This window comes from Rhodnius prolixus, unplaced genomic scaffold, assembly GCF_049639745.1.
Source record: "Rhodnius prolixus isolate KJV_2025 unplaced genomic scaffold, Rpr scaffold_23, whole genome shotgun sequence".
NCBI classification, from domain to species: Eukaryota; Metazoa; Arthropoda; class Insecta; order Hemiptera; family Reduviidae; genus Rhodnius; species Rhodnius prolixus.
Window position 1 is genome coordinate 1,664,191 of NW_027411627.1, and position 20,105 is coordinate 1,684,295.

The window sequence follows — 20,105 nt, forward strand, 5'->3', positions numbered from 1 at the left end:
TTTTGCGAAATTAAGTTTTATTCATTTAAATTAAACCACTTGTAATGTCGGAGGGTTAGTCTCTCCCCAATCTCCACAGCTTTCATAAAACATATCTTCTTAAAAAAAAAAAAATCAAAATTGTAGAACAATGTAGAAGAAAAAGGAGATAAGGAAATCTCAAAATGTGTCGAGTAAAGTGAACTTGCGGTTTGAGGAATAACTTGAGCCGCCATAATAGAGGAGTCTAAGCGCGTGATATTACTTGAAATCATTCGGAAAATGGTTTTTGAAACAACCTTTGCCCAAATTTGAGGCAAATGAATGAAATGGGTTCAATGAATGCCTTGCGGCCTATTGAAGATGTATGCACTTCCTTTCTGTTAGTTGCTCATTGAGAGTTTGAGAAACTCGTTTGAATAATCTCAGCCTACTTCTAACACTTCCGTTAAATAACATATAATTTCTGTTTCTAGCATTTCCCACAAAAATTCGAATAGACTGTTTTGAGGGTGGCAAGATGCTCTCTCCAAAGTGCATTTAAATGCAATGTACGGCTTCATCACCGTAGGGTATTGATTGGAACCAACCATTTAAGTAAAGTTCCAAATTAAATTTTGGAAAGTTTAAAGAGCAAAAGTGGTCAAACGAACCGTTGTTGAAATTATACGTCTAATTGAAGTAGCCGAAGGAAAAGTTCTGTACAATGTGTACTTTGAAGAAAGGTTTGCTTGTTGGCCGTTCCAAGAGAAGTAGATTCCATTGCGCTGGGTAGGTATTAAGTGAGGAAAGTTAAGATGGTGGTAATAATGTTGCCTTGAATATTTAGTAAGTAGAGGAGGTTGCTATGTATGGCCGAGCGATTAAAAATGGCCCTAACGAATTTGGAATAATCACGCGAAGTTGGCAGCCAGTAGCAGAAGAAGTAGCTAACAGAAGTGTCGAGCGTATCCGGACGTGCGGATTCTTCTCAGGCAAGTTAGAAGAAGAGCTGCCTGGTGTTGGACGAACAGCTCTAAAGCAGCTCTTTTAGCTTGTTTGGCTCCTTATAACTGGGTCACATTGCTAACAGACCCTGAGTAGAATTTGTGATGAAGAAATATAGATGTTTAAGTTGGCCGGTGGTGGATAGTTGTGGCAAATAGATGTTCAGCATGTTAGCAACCAACACATTCCGTGCTGTGTCTGCACATCTGAGATACAATTCCAATCATCACCATCTAATCGCAATTCACTGATGCACTTTACACCAATGATGCGGAGCTTAACGTGCAAACTTCATTCCCCTACTTTTCCCAAAACCTTTTTTATGGGGTACGTTTTTTCTTAAGATTTGAAAATTTCATATTATTTCTTAATTACTTAATCTATTCTCGTAAATTAACTACTATCCATAAGGTAAAAATTGAAATTTCGTTATGAAAGACTAATTTTGACTTTGAAGTCGAATGATGTCATCCAAAAAGGTAGCCGAAAAAAGGGTTGTTAGCGTTCTGGCAAACGTATGTCTAGAATGCCGAGTTTTACCGGAAGTCACATGTCAGATTTTACTCTTTCTAGAGATTTCTAGGAAAATAGCTCCTACGATCTCTTACCTGACTGCATTCATTACGCATACACACAGTGGACTAAATATTTCCCTTATTAAAATGTTTTTGTTTTTTATGAGAGTTGTGTGAACAAAATGAGGGTCGCATTCCCCCCCACCACTACCACCACCCAAGGGTGTCAAACAGTATAATATTGGTAAGAACGTTGGTATGGCCCAAATACTGGCAGTTTGAAGAAAGTTTATGAATTAGACTAGTGGAAATTGTAATAGAAGAGAAAGTGATGTTAGTGCTGTTGGGCTGGAGGTGTGAAGTCTGCTGAATGGGGGAGGCAGCCACAGCTTTGATCAGATTTCCTCGCGCCGGTCAGCTGGTATTACTAGGCTAAGTAGGTTAGGTTAGGTTGCACTACGGAGAAGAGTTACTTGTACTCACCGGAAATCTAACATACATAGACACAGAGAAGTGTTTGTGTGTCGAACCGTTAGTATAACAGTTGGAACTGTGTGCGCAACGGTAGTGAGATGGCTGCACGTACAACTGCCATCCTCTTCAAGACACTTGTGCTGCAGTCACCAACCTTAACCAGCTCCTCCAAATCACAACTGCAGCCCGTCTCTTCCCTTCAAATCTTATCTTCTTTTAAACAACTTTATATTCACTCATCAGGTGTATTGTTGCAAATATGGGTAGTAAATAGTGACTGCCGCGTTCTCTTAGTCGAGTCTTAATGGAAAGTCGGTCGGCCTCCTTATTTCTTAATGGCAATAACAGTTAGTAGAGAGGGAAGGGATTAGCTATGCGGTTAGCATACTGGACCCCCCACGCGGAGGTCCCGGGTTCGAATCCAGCTGCTGACCCTTAGATTTTCTCTTCCTAGAAGGTTCTTACAGCTCACTGTCCGGTGATGGACGGAGACCAGCAGTGCAGAGTGGATAGCTGACTGATATACAAAATGCATTCAAATATCCAGTAAATCCGTTTAATTAAAAATGTGATCCTAAAGGTCCAAGTGCTAAATTACTGTCCGTAAGAGTTCGTCTTTACTCGTGCATGCTCGGGTTTGTAAATAAAGGGTTTCATTGTGTGTGTGTGTGTGTGTGTGCATATTGTTGGTGGTTTATTAGGCTAGTCCCACATTCCGAAGGGCCACCATCTTTTCTGATCGGAGATCAGAATTTATATTCAGAATTGTTTCGTTTGAATGAAGGACCTTAGTTAACGCTGTTTCTAACTGCCTTATTTTACCTATATCTTTCATTTCTATCTTTATTGATCACGAAAGGAAGGTTACCAACCTGTCAGTTGGTGACGGTATTTAACAGTTATTGGTTTGATGATAAGTGTGCTCAGAGTGGTATCAGAGGCTCTCTCGTTACCATATCATCGTTACTATGCGTCAAATCGTCCGACAAACCTGTGAAGAAGTAGTTCATTGTGTTCAGCCAACAGATTTATTCCTCCTTGATAGTTTCTCTATCAAAAAAATTAGAGGGCAAAATTGTTTTAGCGTAGTTAGTATTTTTGTATATTTATCTCTAGTTTTCGTAGGCTTAATTATTTTTTTTATATTTTGTAATATGTTCTATTGTGCCGTGCCTAGTACTTTTTGTAGGAAAGAGATTAATCAAGTGCAAATAATTTTTTTCTAGTTCTAGAGTATCATTTTATAAATAATGGCTCGTGAAACGTTTAGCCTCTATACAGCTTCTAAAACTTTGTTTCACGTCCGCCCATTAAGCCTAATCTAACAATAAATTAAGAAAAAGTAAAGTAAAGGAAGGTCATAAGTATTACCCCTTCCACAAGTACGACTCATGTTCGATTGACCTTAGGATTAATTGCGAAACTGGATATTAAACGACAGAACTAAATTCTTTTCGGTAACGGCCAACGCACCACAGGTTTCTATCCGGAAGTCACTACACTAACTACGGAACTAAAGAAATGATGAGATTCAGCTAAACTGAGAAACATTCGAACAGTACGATGGACGTAGCAATTCAAGTTTCTCCGACATTAGTTGAACGCTCCTTTCTACTATCCAAACTTTCTTCATAACGACCTCAACGTACCAACATAATAACTCCTCAGGAAAAAATACCTTACAGTTCTCTCTGACTGTTATAATCCTGAGGAATCCTTCGGGACTGTTATTAATTCGTGTAGAGTGCTACCAATGGGTAAATTTTCTTCTATTCTTCATTCCTTGCTCGCCCCTCATCTTATTTACTTATTGTATAAAATATTTAATCGTGATTTTTTTTTTTTTTTACCTTTATTGATCAATTCGCAACTGCGTAATACTTTGACTCAACAAGCATTTATGACGAACGTAAAATACTGCATAAATATGAAGTAGAAACTAAAATAGAATAAAGTAAAATAGAAACAAACCAAAATAAAGAGAAATTATTTAAATATTCATTTGTGTGTAAGAAGTACGCCGAAAAGTGCATGTACGATAGAGTAGATATTCTTACTAATTTGAGACAATCTGTTGACAGGCTACCAGGAAAGTTGCAAAATGTGGGTACCTGTTTGTGGCGCCAGGCTGGGACTTCACCATCCCGATCAACCGAACCAAGGTATTATTTGTAATCATAGATTATTTGTAATGTCACTGCTTTGGAATCATTATCTGTTTTGTTGTTGGAGTTTAAAAGCAATAATTAGTTCTCGGTTCGGTGGATGTCTCATTAATGAAGTGTAGCAATGCCTTAGTCACAGAATTGGCAACTTCAGTTCGGAGCTGCCATTGAAAATTGTCTAAAACTGAATAAGAGCAGATCACACAAACCGTCGAAAATGTGGGCAATTTCACTTTAGAGTGGCTATAAGGGTCCTGGGGATTGGATATTTGGCGCAGTCACTCTTCTCTTGGCATGCATGTTCGATTGAAAAGCCAAGGAGGATGCTAAATTAGGGTTAGTAGATGGAATCTAATATTAGATGGAGCTACCCCTCTGAACTATGGAGTGTGTGAAAATGGAAACATGAAATGTGAAGCTGGGCGTCTCTCTGCAATACAGCGTCCAATCCGGCACATCTGCCACTTCTTACCTACACCTCGAACAACAAAAGAGAGGTATGGAGACAATCAGGGCGAACACGTCACAAAACATGAATGAGGTGGTCATTCTGGTTTACGAGCCAAGGACAGTCCCAGCAAACTTCCTCTCATTATGCAGTTTGCTGTTTATTATGGCAAGGTTATGCATTTCTCTCTCTCTCTCTCTCTCTCACACACACACACACACACACACACACGCCCTCCCTGGGAGAGTTGCATACAAACATTATGTCCTAACTACTAAAGCACAAATGCAAATATACACTTTTAATAAATATTCAATTTCTTCAACTGGGACAAAACTGTACCGATTATTCCTCAATTTTAAAGCACAGCTCAGAATTACGTAAAAACTTGAATTTCTTAATGTCGGTGTTTCATCCAAGTTTGTTAGCATTCTGAAAGATCAGGGAAGCTGAGCAGAGCGCCGAAGAGATGGGAGTTTTTGATGTCTGCCTGTGGAGCAAGGGTGTCCCTCCCACTTCGACGACCATATTCCTTCTCCATTCAAGGGTGGTGATTTGATGGACAACTTGAAGATCAACACCTTCCTAAAAGCCGACAGCAATTAATCCAAATAGTCCAGTTGATTTGCAGAGAAACAATTTGTTTGGTATTTGGCCAAGATCAAAGTGTAGTATAGTAGTTTTGGAGAGAAATAGCCAAGTTTGCAGTGCCTCTACAGAAATAACTGATCCAAATATCTTGGTATAATAACATTGCTCTTCTCCTAAGTTCACTATTTGAAAGAAAAACTTTCTGCAGCAAGTTTGGCCCTAACCGAGTCAGAAATCACCTTTTGCCATTAAATGCACTTCTCCTAAAGGCTAAATATTGCTTGTGTGATAATGAAATGTTCAATTTCATACTTTTTGCACTGCATTTGTCTCGCTGTAATCTAGATATTAGTAAAACTCCAACTCCAGAGATATTTCCTCAAAAAATTGTTTCACTTCCTTCCTAAAACCTATATTTTTTGCTAACCTATATTTCAGCGCCAACTTAAGCTCTTCTAAGAGCTTGTTTGTACAGTGATAATTCCGTAACCTGAACTGATATGCCACTTTAGTGTACAGTCTACGCCTTGGGTCGCGGTGGTTGTTCTTAGGGCATAGCTTTCTGACCACTCCCCATGGTATCTCATGGTGGGGGGCACTTTTAATTCCAAGAATTGCACCTAACGACGGATGCAACAAGCTGGAAAATTATAACGAATATTTAGTTTAAAGTAATCTCAAATTTCAATAGGTCCACATTGAAACGCCAATGCCTAGAAGATTGCCCTTTCTTCAGGACATAGTCAGATTTGCTGATGATTGTGTGTGGGATTGTTTCACTATCTAGGAGTGCAAAGTCCCTATTTGGAAGTGAGCAACGTGGTGTTCATCACACAGGGTCATTTGAGAGTAGGAGTTACCATTAGAGGGAGTTGAGAATTCAGCTAGGTGAGAGGTAAGAATAGAGGAATACGGAGAACATTAATTCTCCAGCTAGAAATAGTCTCGAGGTTGGTAGTTACCGAGAAAGTGCATAGTGCGCTGAGGTTGCAGTGAAAGTGTTAGAGCCGCGATCTGGTCGTCCCTCCCAACTAACCAGTTTCAATTTCACTATACTCTCTTACAGATAAATTTAGCTTATTTTATCTCGCCATTCTAGATTTGGCCAATGGCAGCGGTGTAGGAGAGAAATTTTAGCATCAACAGGTTGCTAAAGAGCTAAAATAGGTGAAGAAACGATGTCCGCGCGTGGCGCCTTCAGCAATGTTAGCTCTTGGTGTGTACTTACACTACACTCAAACTCAAATCTCTCGTCTTCAAAGATACTCTTCGAGCAATCATCTTGACCCATATGGCTTACAGATTTGAAAAGCAGAACAAAATGAACAGTTTGTTCAATTTTGGGCCCGGCCGACTTCGGAGACTGAGAGTCTAGCAGCGGTTAGGTGTTAATCTTGGCTTCCACTTTTGGACGCCTGCTACGAGTATGTAGTTGGGTACCCGGTAGACGTGTTGTATAGGATGGGTAAAATGTCGTCTTCAGAAGTGTAGTATACCTGCTAGTATGTAGTTATCCTGTAGCCGGTATGATGTGGCGATGATTGTTCTTTTTGTCATGTATTTCTCGTTCACTCTTGCTGTTTGAAGAACACACGACCTTCTATCAGTCATAGCGGCCTTGATCTTCTTGCCTACAACCACCGGTTCCGATCTGTTGGACATGATGCTACGTACACCAGTGTTTCACTTTTTCATTATTTCAAAAAATTATTTTATCATTTTGGCCTTTCTAAATAATAATACTTTGAGCGCTATTACTTTTGCTAGAAGTGGCCTTAATGCTGTTGAATGGCCTTGTCACTTGTCTTATATCTCGCGCTACTTGCGGGGACTTCATTTCTTTATTTCGCAGTGTTTTCTTCTCATTTGGATTAGAAATTTATTGGAATAAAAGGGAGTTATAGTTGCTGGGTTTAGGAAAAATTCAAATCATACATAAACTGTTGGTGTTGTTAAAGTTGTGTTGGTGTGTGTGAATGTTAAGGACACGCCCAACTGAAAGACTGGTGGGGATTGCGATATAGCAACTGAGTTTTTGCGCTGCGCGCCCTACTTTTTCAATAAACATGGTTCGTAAATTTTTATAGAACCGATTATATTTTATATTGGCTATAACACTCGTGCTTCAAAAATGTATTAATTTTATGAGTCTTAACACATGTGATTGTTGAGAGATTTTGGAGAAATATCATTTAACTTTTTTCAAAAATTCAACAAAGATAAAATAAAAACAAAAATGATAAGATTAAGTGGAGGATCCACCACTAACTTTACCGGACTAAAAACTTACTCTGCACAGACTCATTTCTTCCCTTAAGGCTCGCTTTTATAGTGTTACCGACTAAAATTCGGGTAACAAAATTTAGTTATACTTTTAATTTTAAATAATTTAATCTATTAAGCAAATGCAAGCCTAGCATAAGCAATACGTAGTTTTTATGCACAAAACAATAGAATATAGTGAAGGTGTACTTCGTACTGCTGACGAAGGGAAAAAAAAGCAGAGCGGCGCATAGTTAAGAGGTGTGAGGGTCAGTGAGCGCTGGAGCTCGGTGCGAGGCACATGGCCACCTTTTCCTGCGGCTAGGCCGGATTTGGACCTCTAATTTTCCTGGTTGGGAAATTAGGGAAGTTCTGGAAAGGAAAGGGCTAGGAGGACAGTGTGAGAGCTAGCGTGCGGTGTGAAGGACCGGATTTTCCTTTTTCTACTATTTCGATTCTTTCTTTTGTTGCATGTAATTAATTTTTCTTTGTGGTATTAAGGTTTTCATTATAAAAAGTGTTTCTAGTAATTTTGTGTTAACATTCAGCTTTTATATAAGTTCTAGTTTTTATTGTCTGTGTAAGGAAGCTTCCGTAATTAAGGTAATTAGCGTAACGTTCAAACTTGAACAAGTAAACTAGGTTGCATTTGCTATTATTTCTGTTTCTTTGTGCTTAATAGTTTTTAATATACGCTTTATATACTCCTACTTGCCTTTTCTTTGATTTTCTTCCTGCTCCCCCTTCCCCCGTAGGTTTCGCCGTTTACTACGGAAGTTCATGTTAAAACGGCGTGGCGCCCAAATATAACGCAGGTATATATATATATATATATATTTCCAATTTTTATACACTTTATTTTATTTTTTTTTTATTTATTTATCTCTGGTGCCTACACCTCGGCCCACCCCGTCTCCACTGAAGCTACGCCGGAGTAGCGGAAGTTTAGTGTAACAATAGTTGGCTAGAGGATGACCAGTTTCGATCACGCCAGCTGTCTTGGGAGAAACAAACTTCCTTGGACCCGGTCTGCGGTCACACGTGATCGGAAAGTCGCAGCCTTTGGATTAAATGTCTGTCGGAGCAGAAAAAACGAGGTTGTGACCGACGCTCCCAACTCGCGGCTTCGTAACTGTTGAAGTTGTATTTGACATATCCTCAATATTTTGCTCCATTCCTCATATCCTAGTATTTCAAGAAAATAGAAATTTGGGGATTGACCATTGCAAAATTAAGCTATTTGCTTAAGCTACTTTCTATTTTATCGCGTTTTCGTAAGCCTGAAATGCTTACGCTCTGCAGATATTAGTCATCAAACTTTTCCTTGTTTCTTAATTTTTTGGGGTAAGAGTTGGTTAGGTTCAAGTGTTCTAGGAGCACCCAGATTGCAATCCCGTTTCGCCAGCAGAGAACTAATAATACGCCAATCCTTCGATTATTTAAAGAAGCTGGAATGTGTTGTATTAAGGGATATAGCTGTGAATTGTTGCTCTACAGTAGATCTTCTCATACGGCAATAAGATGTGTCCCCGAGCTGGAACACAAAGTCACTCTCATCATACATTACTCGCTATCTCTATTTGGCCGGCAATCTTGAAGGGACAATTTATTATTGGACTGTGGCGACAGGTTACCAATGTGCAGTTACAAGTTAGAAAGGAGCACCCAGAGAGAAAGTTGCCAGCTGAGGTACTTTCACTGGCCAGTATCAGTGCTGAGGTCGTTCACTCGGGGCTCCAACTCTCTTTATCAGCAGGCTGGAGGTGTAAGTAGTGGTCGCATTCTCACATGCCCAACTTAGGGGGCTTGAAATCTCTCAGCACAGTTTCAGCAGTGTTATCTTCTTGAGCTTCAGTTAATTAATTGATACCATACACAAGGTAAATGCAGTCTGTTTACTGTGAGGTGACATAATAACTGTCAATGCTTTGCTTTTTATCGCCTATCTGCTCCAGAATCTTTTTAATTCAGATGCGAACTAATTGTAAGTTTCAAGAAAATTTAATTACGTAAATTTCGGTCAGATAAAATTATGTCTTTACGTCACAGCATCCGTCAGAGCGCGCATGTGTACGAGTATTCTATCTCTGCCCCCGGTTTCGGATTTTCATCCATCATTAGAGGTAGATTAATTAGTTTGGTGAGGAGATTTCCACATCTCTAAACTAAAACTTTTAGAAATAAAAAATTGCAACTCTTAATAAAAATACTATGAATTAAATGACTAGAAGTATGTAATATAATAATGTAAAAAGATGTACATATGATCGAGGCGGTCATGATCGCAACGCGAAGGCAGTCTTCGACTATCTTAGCTCCTGTATATTCAGTACCAGAGGGCGATCTATCTCCTTCACTGTGCATGTTCGCCGTCTGGGGACCGCGTACCTGAATGGAACATCTCCAACGCTCTGTAACCCGCCATACTTGAGACATTATGTAAATTAATTATATAACCAATTTACGTATAAATATATTCTGCCTTACTTGAAACATTGCTATTCTCATCTAGAAAGTCTATCCTCAATCCTTGCCTTTAAAACACCGCCGCTTTGCTTCACAGGAAATATCGTTTTAAGACCATGAATTCAAAAAAATGGTTTTCCAGTTAGGATTGTGTCTGTCTTTGAAAAATGAGGTCAACTTAGTTTAAACTATAAATCAATGGAAGTGCAAATTTGATTCCTGGTTTAGGTTATCGATATTTTGACAAAAGCTTTTATAAAAAACAGCCAACCGAGTGGCAGAATAGATAATTCTAGTATTTATGGATTTTTCCTAGAATGGTGCATTTAAGATAAACAGTTATAACATTAAAGTGTTTAGTCGCAAGATTAAGAAAAATTAATTAGCTGAACTGCGTTATGAGGAACTTGGGTGAGTGACTTAATGGATTAATAGCTGCTGTAGTTATCATTTCAAATGGATTAATGGATTAATAGCTGCTGTAGTTATCATTTCAAATGGATTAATGGATTCTGTAGTTATAATTTCAAATGGACTAATTTAGTCAATCACTAACGTAACACACACTGTGTAACTAATTGCTTCTGTTGCAGAGATGGCAGCGCAGGTGGTTCGTGCTGTACGACGACGGCGAGCTGAGCTACTCCCTGGACGAACACGTGAGTATTCAACCCAATCAGGTGATTTTCTTGTATTTAATTTTTTCAGTTTCAATGCTGCTACAAAGCTGATCTCAGCGGGTTAAGTATAACGACTGGCTTTAATTCGCCCTGATTGACTTAGTGAGCGCCGTCATACGTGTTATGCACACCGGAAATAAGCACCTGTCCATCCTGCTAACGGGTCTCGCTATTCCAGCAACTGCTTCTTCGGGTCAAAGCAACAAATCAGTGCTTTAGATGAGTGATGTTTGCGTTAAAACATTATGATGAATATGAATTTCGGATCGGAGATGAAGTTTTTGTCGATGCGTTATTCCCCCTCTAGTAGTTCAATGATCTGTTGAGTTGGCCACCAAGGCTTCAAATTTACTTATCCTTGTAGATGAGACTGTGCTGAACGCCATCTTCATTCTTATGTATTGTTTGTTTGGTCAGTTGCTGTAAGTTCTCATTTGTACTTTTTTCGGCGGCAACTGGTGGAGCTGTGACGTCATACGTTCCAGTTAGTCAGCGTATTGCCTTTTGATACAAAATTGTAAATTTTAAGAAAATTTAACTTGTAAATCGTGGTAAAAGAAGGTCGTGCGAGTGTTCGCACCGTATTTGCTCACTGCTTCCACCCGAGAAATGAGTGCCAGTTTGATCCTTGGATACCCTAAACCGAAGTATTGGAAATAGTGGGGGTAGCATTGCCGCCAGGGAAATACTCCATATTATGGAGACAATTTATAAAGATTAAAACAACACACGATTTCTTCCTTTACATTAATAATTAACCTATATTTTAAAGTGGTTAATCAAGTATAATGGATTTTTAATCAATTGGTACAGCCACTGGGAATGCCTCAGAATTAATGCAACATGATCTCTTTAAACTGCAAGTAGCTTTCAAAAAAAAAAAAATCTTCGAAATCGGAGCTTTGTAAACGCGTAAATCCGATAAAAACAACATTTTAGAAGTTTTTCTGGTTGCTGTAGGTGGGCTGTTCGTTGGAGCCAATGGGCGAACCCAATGAAGGCTGGTCTTGTGATGACGTACTGATCTCTTTCATTTTGGGTTCTTCCGTTTGTATGCGCTTGAATGTCCGAAGGTGGCAGGCGACTTGCGTTGGAATATTCAGTGCGTAATAGTAGTATAAATAGTTGTGGTGGTCTGTATATAGGTGTGTCCACGATACTAGCGCTGCACGTGTGGGCTGGCAGCCACTACCCACATTCCTCAGTGTCCCCTCTCTAGCCACCTGCGCGCCACCTTTTTATCTTATTCTCCATTCTACTCACACAAATGTAGGTCATTTACAATTTTACACCGACATAGCTTTGGGCCTAATTTTCTTTGTGTGAAACCTATTGTGAAAGGCACACAAGACTTTCAGTAATCCTCACTCCTACTACAACTATCCAGATAATTTTCTGGGATTGTTGAAGTCTCAAGCGCATACTGTATTTAACCGCTAGAATCCGTCCTTCCGGCAACATCCCCACACCTAGTAGAAGGCATTGGAATCCCCGTCCGGATAGTAGTACATCTAAACTGTCCTATAACCATGTTATATTTTATTGTGCTAATTTCAATTATTTTTTAGAATATTTCCTCAGTGACCAAACCTGCCTTCTCCGAAGTGTATTTTTTGGCTTTTAAGAGGATAATTCGCCTTTTTATTTTTCCATTTTTCCCAGCAACCATCCTGAGGCCACTTTTTCTTCTTTTTTCATTATTTTTTTTTGTTACTTTATTGGTTCGATTGTTTTTAATGATGCTGGATTCTCTATTTCCTCCTTGAAAGATGTTGGTTGCAAAATATTCCAGTTACTCCGAGGTCTCCCAAAATTGCTTCAATAACTTGGTGCTCTAAAGTGCTAAGGGTTTGATGAGCATCTTTTAAGTGTTTTTTTTCCAATTCCAGGCGTTTGAATATAGACAGTAGATCGGTATTAGACTCGCCGGTATGTGCGATATGTATGCCCACATTGCGCGCTTCAATGGACACAACTTCGAAGCCCGTTCACTAGTGCTATGGCTTTTTTACTTACTTTTTTTGGTTATTGATGACTGAAACGTTTAAATAGCGGAGTTTTGAATGTTTCCGGTAGGGGAGGATATATCTACCTTCTCGGACAGACCCTCGAACCAATTACTGTTCGTAATTTCCAACTAGGTGACAGCTATAAATCCAGAGCATGCTTAGCTTTAATCTCGTGGTTTCTTCTTCTCTATATTTAGGCAAACTGCATCTTAGCCAGCTGCATTTCCGCATTTTCTTTTATTACTGTAAATTGTTGTACGCTATGATAGCCTTTCTTGCTATTCTGTGTACTTTTTCCGTGCCTTTGTAACTAGATTCACAGCTGAAGCTCACGAACATGTTTTAAACATCATTGTCCATTAAAGTATCCAAATGTTGCTTCATGGGCTCAAGAAATCCTCAAACTCAATATAAACACATATTTTATGTATTTTGCAAATACGTTTTTAAATTGTTTTTTGGTTGTGTTGCAGCCGGAAACTGTGCCCCAGGCGAGTATAGACATGAACAAGGTGCTGGAAGTAGCAAGTGCTGAGGAGATCACTGGAAACCCATTCAGTCTCGCCATCACCGCCCCAGATATAGTTCACTTTGTCAAAGGCACCTCCAGAGAGGAGGCTCGCTTCTGGAATGACGTGCTCTCTGTCTTTCCTAGATCTAAGGTCCGTACAAGGGTAAAATAATACAATATTTACAGATGATTAGAAAATAATAGAATTTTATGGATACATAAAAGTCACGTAATAAGTAATAAAGAACTCTGATTATCTATAAAGGCCCTGCTGGTGATGCTCCCGAAGGTGATTTACCCTCTTTCCACGGTCATCCAGGAAAAGTGTAGACCGGAAGGATGGCTGTCCTTGCCAATTCATCCCGCTCCTCCCTTCCCAGATATTCAGTTTATTTTTTTTAAGTACAGAAACATCTAATGGAAACGTTACTATTGAACACCTTAAATATATACTTATATCAGTATTGACTTACTGGCTGGATGTGAAGTGCTGCTTAATCAAGAAAGGAGGAATAAATCTAAGAGAGGATGCGATAAGAGATTATTTAGAGGATTGTCATGGTTGGGTCATGCGCAATGGCAAAAAAAACAGCTCAGTGGCAGCAGCCATATTGAAAATGAAGGTGGGACAGAAAAAGTTTCAGGGTTAGACTGAGTAACTGTTGGAAAAAGTGGCGGTATGACTGTTCCTGATGGCTCATATTTCTGCCATATTGTCATTCTGCCCAGAACCACCATCTCATTCAGGGGACCTGAAAGCTTTCGTTTCGACCAAAAATTCTGTCCTATCGAAATACTTAGTCTAACCAGCTGTGATGCAAAATTATGGGATAGAATTCAATTATAGCTTTACTATATAAATAAATAAAGAAAATCTGTTTATTTATCGAGACAAAATTACAGGGCCGGCACAAGAGGAACGCAACATTTCCAGGCACTCAGTGCTCATCAAAAAGTACCCACATCCTGCAGACTCCACCAATCAGGGGTTAGTATTCCTTCAGAATTTTTTGTAATAGACAGTGTATTTAGTAGCAAAAAGGTTGCTCAGTGTTTTGTATAACGACACGACGACCGACGGGTTCTTGATTTTTTAATATACCATATTTACACGGCAGACGATTCTATTTGGTTCTTGAATGGGTCCACCAAAAACTTCCAATTACTGGAGAAAACAAAAATTCTATTTTATATTTTATTTATTTTTTAAATTATATTACAAATATAGTAACTGTGGCCAAGAGAGCTTATTTCTTTATTGTTTTATTTCGTTGTCTCTTCTGGCTGTTAATTGCGCTTTAAAGGAGAAAAGAATTGCTTCTTATAATATATTGACACTTTCTTGGGGAATCGCCATACCATTCTTTCCTCTAACACAACTTATTCTTTCGATCAATAAGATGATAGATCCTGAAAGGTCTTAATATGCTAAATAAGTAAAAGTTTTTGGTCTTTTTAAAATGAAAGTTGTAGTCTAAATTTGCTTTTTTTTTTTTATTATTCAATACATAGGACCAGTAAGTGACGCCATAAGAAACCAATACAACAGTCGGATATCAACTCCTGTCTGGGAAGGAGACGATGTATTCCCCACCAAAGATAATGCATCACCCAAATCTTCACCTATCGAACAGATATCTCGGAATAATACTTCTTCAGAAACTAGAAAAGGTTTTTATTTATTTACTACATTAATTTAGCTCTAAAGTGTGGTAGTATGCAGTACTAAGAATGTATATGGTGTCTAGTGTATATGGGGTCACCGCCGACTAGAGATAAAGTGGAGGAAAAAAGTAGAACTAGAAGGATGGCCAACAGGGAGAAAAGGGGCTTGAAGTCCGGCAGAAGTTTCTCGGAAGATATTACGAAAATGGTGCCATCCTGGCAAGACAAACCGTCTTCAAAAGGTAACTTTAACTTCATTTATCAATGAAGGTCGAGACAGCTTATTTGGATAATCCAAATTAGGAACAGAGCTTTTTATTATTATTTTGCAGATCATCCTGAAGTTTCGCATCGTTTGCTGCTTGAAGAGTATGAAAGTGAGTGCAAGTTAAAGAACATCGCAGACAGCATAACTCGACCGAGAAGCAGAACTGCAATATCAGCCAGCAGCCAACAGCATTGTCTTGAGCCCACCAGAGACGGTGATCCTTCCGCTCACAAACAGGTCTCTCGCTTCTAACAATACCTACACTCAAATCAGGAATTAAACAATCTTAATATGTTCATTGTTAATATTTATTTGTTAGCAAATTCTCTTCCGCTGACCAGCGCTTTAACAAGGCCTTTTTAGAGATCTTTTGTCATTCTTTCCTTACAACAATAACCTTCAGCATCATTAACCATACCAGACCTCGGGCTTTCACATCTGCGGTCACAACCCGGATTCCCTTATAGCAATCTCCGAGGGATGTGTTCCGGTTCCATCGCTTAACGTGAAACACCCTTCTTAAGGGACCGCTTTTTACAAAGGTTTCTAAATTTGGCAGATCGTAGAGAATACGTAGCTCCTCATTGGTTCTGTTCTCCATCGATACGATCGCACATTTTATAAGAAGATGATGTTTTTGACATGTTTAATGATACTTAATTATCCTTTGGCGAAACCCGTCTCACTGGGTTTGATGACACTCTGGTCTTATTATGCTTCAGAACACTGTACACTGGCAGTTAGTTCTTATATTTTGAACTTTCTGTAAAGCATAGAAGCATATTTCTTATAGTAATTCTATCTATAATTACTTTTTTTTCTAAATTCTAAATTTCAAATAAAACTATTTTTAAAAAATTCTACCAACTTCCTTACCATAATGCATAGCTTTATGCTACTTCAAGTTAAGGCTCCTTGACAGTCTTCATTTATTTTTATTGCCACACGCCTTTCAGCGACTTTTCTGCCATAGACTCAAGGTGATGGATATAGATGTTCTGCCTAATAACGCGTAGTGGCCGGCCTCAGCTGCCTTCTTTTCCTCACTTCTGACAGATTCTGGATTAAACTCCATTGTTATTGAAGAGTCGTTGCTCCCACATTAAATAAATAAGACGGACACTTAGAATTTGGAGGTTAATGCCCCATCTCACTCTTGATGATTTGCACTCTTAACGAGACAAGACGAAATGAAGTTCAGAATTTATGAGGAAAAGAAGCAAGCTAAAATATTGAAAACTTAATTTAATAATTTGCGGACACATTTGATTTATATGATACTAAAGTATTCGTTTTGTGCAATGGAACAGGTAAGAGGAGATCCAGATGGATGTGGTCTTGATGTTTCGTTGATGAGATACTCGCCAAGTGATCTGAGAGTTGATCTTCCGGCAGAAGATCTGTTGAACATCAAGAGAGGCTGGTTGATGAAACAAGGACAGGATAAGGTAATGATATTTCTATTAATACATCTGAAAATTCACAAACGCGTATTTTAAAAACCATTCATTTTTTAGGAGTGGACTAAACATTGGTTTGTTCTACGCGGAAATGGATTGCTGTATTATAGAGATCCTAAAGCGGAAGACCAAGGCATACTGGATGGAGTTATAGATCTGTCCAGCATTAGCTCTGTGATAGAAAGCCAAGTCCAAAGAAATTATGGCCTTCAATTGTGTGTAAGTTTGTCTTATCTGTAGGATAATTTCCTTCGGGAAATAGGATTGGCCATTTTTCAGGATCTAGAAGTCCATTTTGGAAGTGGAAACTACAGAAATGCAACACTCCATTTGAAGTTCATATTCTTAAATAGTTAAATTAAATAAGTCGAATCGAATTTAAATAAAATAAATATTAAATGTAATAGGTGTACTTACAAAATAGTAATTTCGACTCTGGATTGGATTTCTTAATTTAGTCTGTCAGACATTGTTGCGTTTTCAACGGGCTGCTCTCCTATGAGTCGCTACCCAATAGGAATGTACTAAGGCTACTGGGATGTTGAGAACTAGCTTGCCTAGATATTTCCTCAACTGAGAGGAACTAGATCAGACATTAGGACATTGATCTTGACCATTATAATGTACCTAATGTAAGAAACGTTTTTGGACTGGAGCATAAATAAATTTCATTAAGGGGCGAAATTAATAAAGTTTAATGGCGATCTAATCTCGGCTTCAGGAGCACAGTAAAAGAAGTCCAAAACAAAAAGTAGCCTAACGGATGCTATTTCGGAGGAACATCATTTTATGGGAGATGAACTAAGTTCTGAGGCTAGAATGGAGCTTATCTGGGTGGTGGTTCCCTTATACCGCATACCACATATTTTACAAGTCTTTGTAATTACCTTATTATTGCATCGTAGGTGACAGTGTAATGCTACCATATATTGCCATCTCAAAAGAGCCAGAAAAGTAGTGGAGTATATCCGAGCATTTTTTCGTATTCTTTCATTCATATTTAATTAGATTAAGCGTTTTATATCAGATAACATGATTGTGCACTTCATATTATAAAATCTTATTTAATATCTATTTGATATATAGATTCTACAAATTAAATACTAATTGTTATAACCGTTTACAAAGTTGGGAAATTTTCAATTAATAATCGAACAAACATGTAAATAATAAGAGAAAAATTGAAATTAGAAAATTCAGAAATATTAGGCTTTAGGAATAATAGTTGTTTGACATAGAACCTGTATTTTTTCAGTTTTCTCAAGCTGCTGAAAATATTGTTTAGCTAATTGTACTTTTGCTTTAGTGTAATAATGCAAATGTTTTCAGCTCATTGATAGATTATTAATGTTTCAGACGTGGGATGGAAGACAGTTTGTCCTGTCAGCTGTGACTGCTGGAATTAGAACTAACTGGATGTCAGCGCTACGCAAAGCTGCTGGGATTCAAGATTCCTCTTTAGATTTGTCATCTCCTACCCAGTAAGTTCATTTTTAGTAGATTTTACAGCGGTTATATAGCAATCCTTTTAATTTTCTATATTCTAGACCAGTGATAGGCAAACGTTTTTAGTAGAGGGCCAAAAGCTAAAAGGACAAATTTAGATGGCCATAATAATTTGTTTATTTAAAAAAAAAAAAATACTGAGTAAGACATTTTGATAATATCAAAATTAAACTAATGCAATGGATGAAGCTGAGAATGTTTTGATAATAGATCGTCATACTTTGGTTCAAATTGGAACGTAGTTGTTCCTAAGAGGGAACTGAAGTGTTCATTCGTCAGTCAATCTAATTTTGATATATGAAGATGCAAACATGGCACAAATTTTCTGAGCGTGTGATATAAATTTGATAAACTGGATTTCTACAAGCCCTTGTAGAACTCTGAATTTGGAACATTTAGAAACACTTGTTTGAGATAATAAATAGATTGGAGTTCAATTAATTTAAGCTTCAGTTAAGTTTTCACTACTTCACAGTTTACATTAAAAGGTATACTAAAAATATCTGAATCATTTCAATCACTTCAATTGCACTGAAGTCTTGAATTCTTTCAAATTTGCCATGAACTGTGTTTACTGCGCTCGCGCAAGTTTCGTCAGCTAACCTAAACAGTAGCGTATCATATATTTAGGCAAAAATTAAAAAAAAAAAGAGCATCCATCGATTACATGGAAACTGTCCTCGTTTTCTTTGTAGTTGCACAGCGAACCGAAGTGTTATTTATTTATGATGAAATACATATTATTTAGGTTGGGAATTTCTCTCCTTATTTGCAGTATTAATCCGTTGTGTTGCAGGGAGGGTGAGCTAGCACTTAGTTCGTCCAGCACGCTGACGGCTAGATCGTTGCTCTTGTCTTCTGACGACGATTACAAAACAGCCTCAGAGTCTGGTAGTGCTAGGAGGGAGAGCGGCGAGTGGGGCGAGGCTTTACCTCCGTCGCCCCCACTTAACAGAACACCCATGTCTAGAGTGAAAGAAAGAGCAAGGTTCTCTAATCTCCAAACTATATTTTTATCTAAAAATTAACAAACTCACTGCTATATCTCACTGAAACTTTTTTTCTAACAGAGGAGTGTCCAAATGGCGAGGTTATGGGAATAAAAGATCCCGATCTTCACCGCCAAACTCTCGAAGATCAACACTTGATTCTGTGTCAAGTCAGGAGCTCATTGCTTGCAGTCAGCCACTGATTCCAGAAAATAAGGTAGTTATTTTTAAATTTGTGTTTAAAGAGAAAAGAGGTAGGTCTGCATTACAAGAAATATGACAAATTTTAAAAAAATTGTAGATGCCAATTTTCACAAAACCCAAAACTGATATTCGAAAAAATGTTTTAAAATCTATAAAGAGATTTTAAAAACTGTTTGGTTAATTTGATCTACACGAGTAAGTTTATTTTCACTTGCGATTGTGTAATCTAAACTGAATAACTAATTTGAACTTCCTGATATTTTTCGTATTTGAGTTATGATGACGTCTCTCTCTCCACACAGACTGACTGTCTTATAACTAGGGAACGGATTCGTATGTATTTACATATTTTTTTCTAGGCAATTTACAGACGTTTTTCAAGCCCATTACCCAACTTGAGTCCCAAAATGTTCGACTGACAGAAAACGTGTCTAACGTTAAAAAAGACATCGAAAAGGTGGAAGGAATACCTGGGAAAAGGGAGATCTGATCAGATCAAAACTGTTAGAAGTACTGAGCAAGAACAAAGGGTGGGAGACCATCTGCTAGATTTCTGATATTATCAGTGGAACAGAAGTCACCTCAGAACATCGTGTACCCTTTACAACCAACGAGATAACTTCTTTCAGCAAGGCACCTATAACATCTGTAGATGTTGAACGATCTTTTAGTCGTTACAAGTACATCTTATGCCCAGATCGCCGTCACTTTACGTTCCAACATTTGAAATTTCATGTGGTTGCAAACAATTTCGAAGAGTGAAGTTTTCAAAATTGAAAATTTAACACATCTTTTTATAAATAGTAAAAATGTTCTTTGTTGTATAAATCATTATAACTTGTAAAAACAAATTATTTTGTTCCTAATAAATTATTATAAATTGTAAAAATGTTCTTTTCTTGTATAAATAATTATAACTTGCCCGC

The 20,105-nt window shown here is 38.1% G+C and overlaps 1 protein-coding gene across 8 annotated transcripts in view; it reads left to right on the forward strand.

Annotated features, from left to right (window-relative positions):
- osp (myosin phosphatase Rho interacting protein outspread) overlaps positions 1-20,105 on the forward strand; it is a 63,769-nt gene that overhangs the window by 10,859 nt on the left and 32,805 nt on the right. For 7 of the 8 annotated variants that reach the window (XR_012461620.1, XR_012461621.1, XM_074139193.1 and 4 more), the window contains exons 2-13: positions 4,037-4,117; positions 10,481-10,546; positions 13,050-13,238; positions 13,991-14,075; positions 14,600-14,758; positions 14,836-14,994; positions 15,085-15,257; positions 16,331-16,468; positions 16,538-16,699; positions 17,837-17,961; positions 18,783-18,974; positions 19,057-19,192. Coding sequence is in view for 6 of the 8 variants with exons in the window: in XM_074139193.1 (XP_073995294.1) it covers positions 4,037-4,117; positions 10,481-10,546; positions 13,050-13,238; positions 13,991-14,075; positions 14,600-14,758; positions 14,836-14,994; positions 15,085-15,257; positions 16,331-16,468; positions 16,538-16,699; positions 17,837-17,961; positions 18,783-18,974; positions 19,057-19,192 (1,665 nt within the window). In the remaining 2 variants the exon portion in view is untranslated. Of the gene's footprint in view, positions 1-4,036; positions 4,118-9,879; positions 10,299-10,480; positions 10,547-13,049; positions 13,239-13,990; positions 14,076-14,599; positions 14,759-14,835; positions 14,995-15,084; positions 15,258-16,330; positions 16,469-16,537; positions 16,700-17,836; positions 17,962-18,782; positions 18,975-19,056; positions 19,193-20,105 lie in introns of those variants that run through there. The other variant, XM_074139199.1, reaches the window with a different exon arrangement.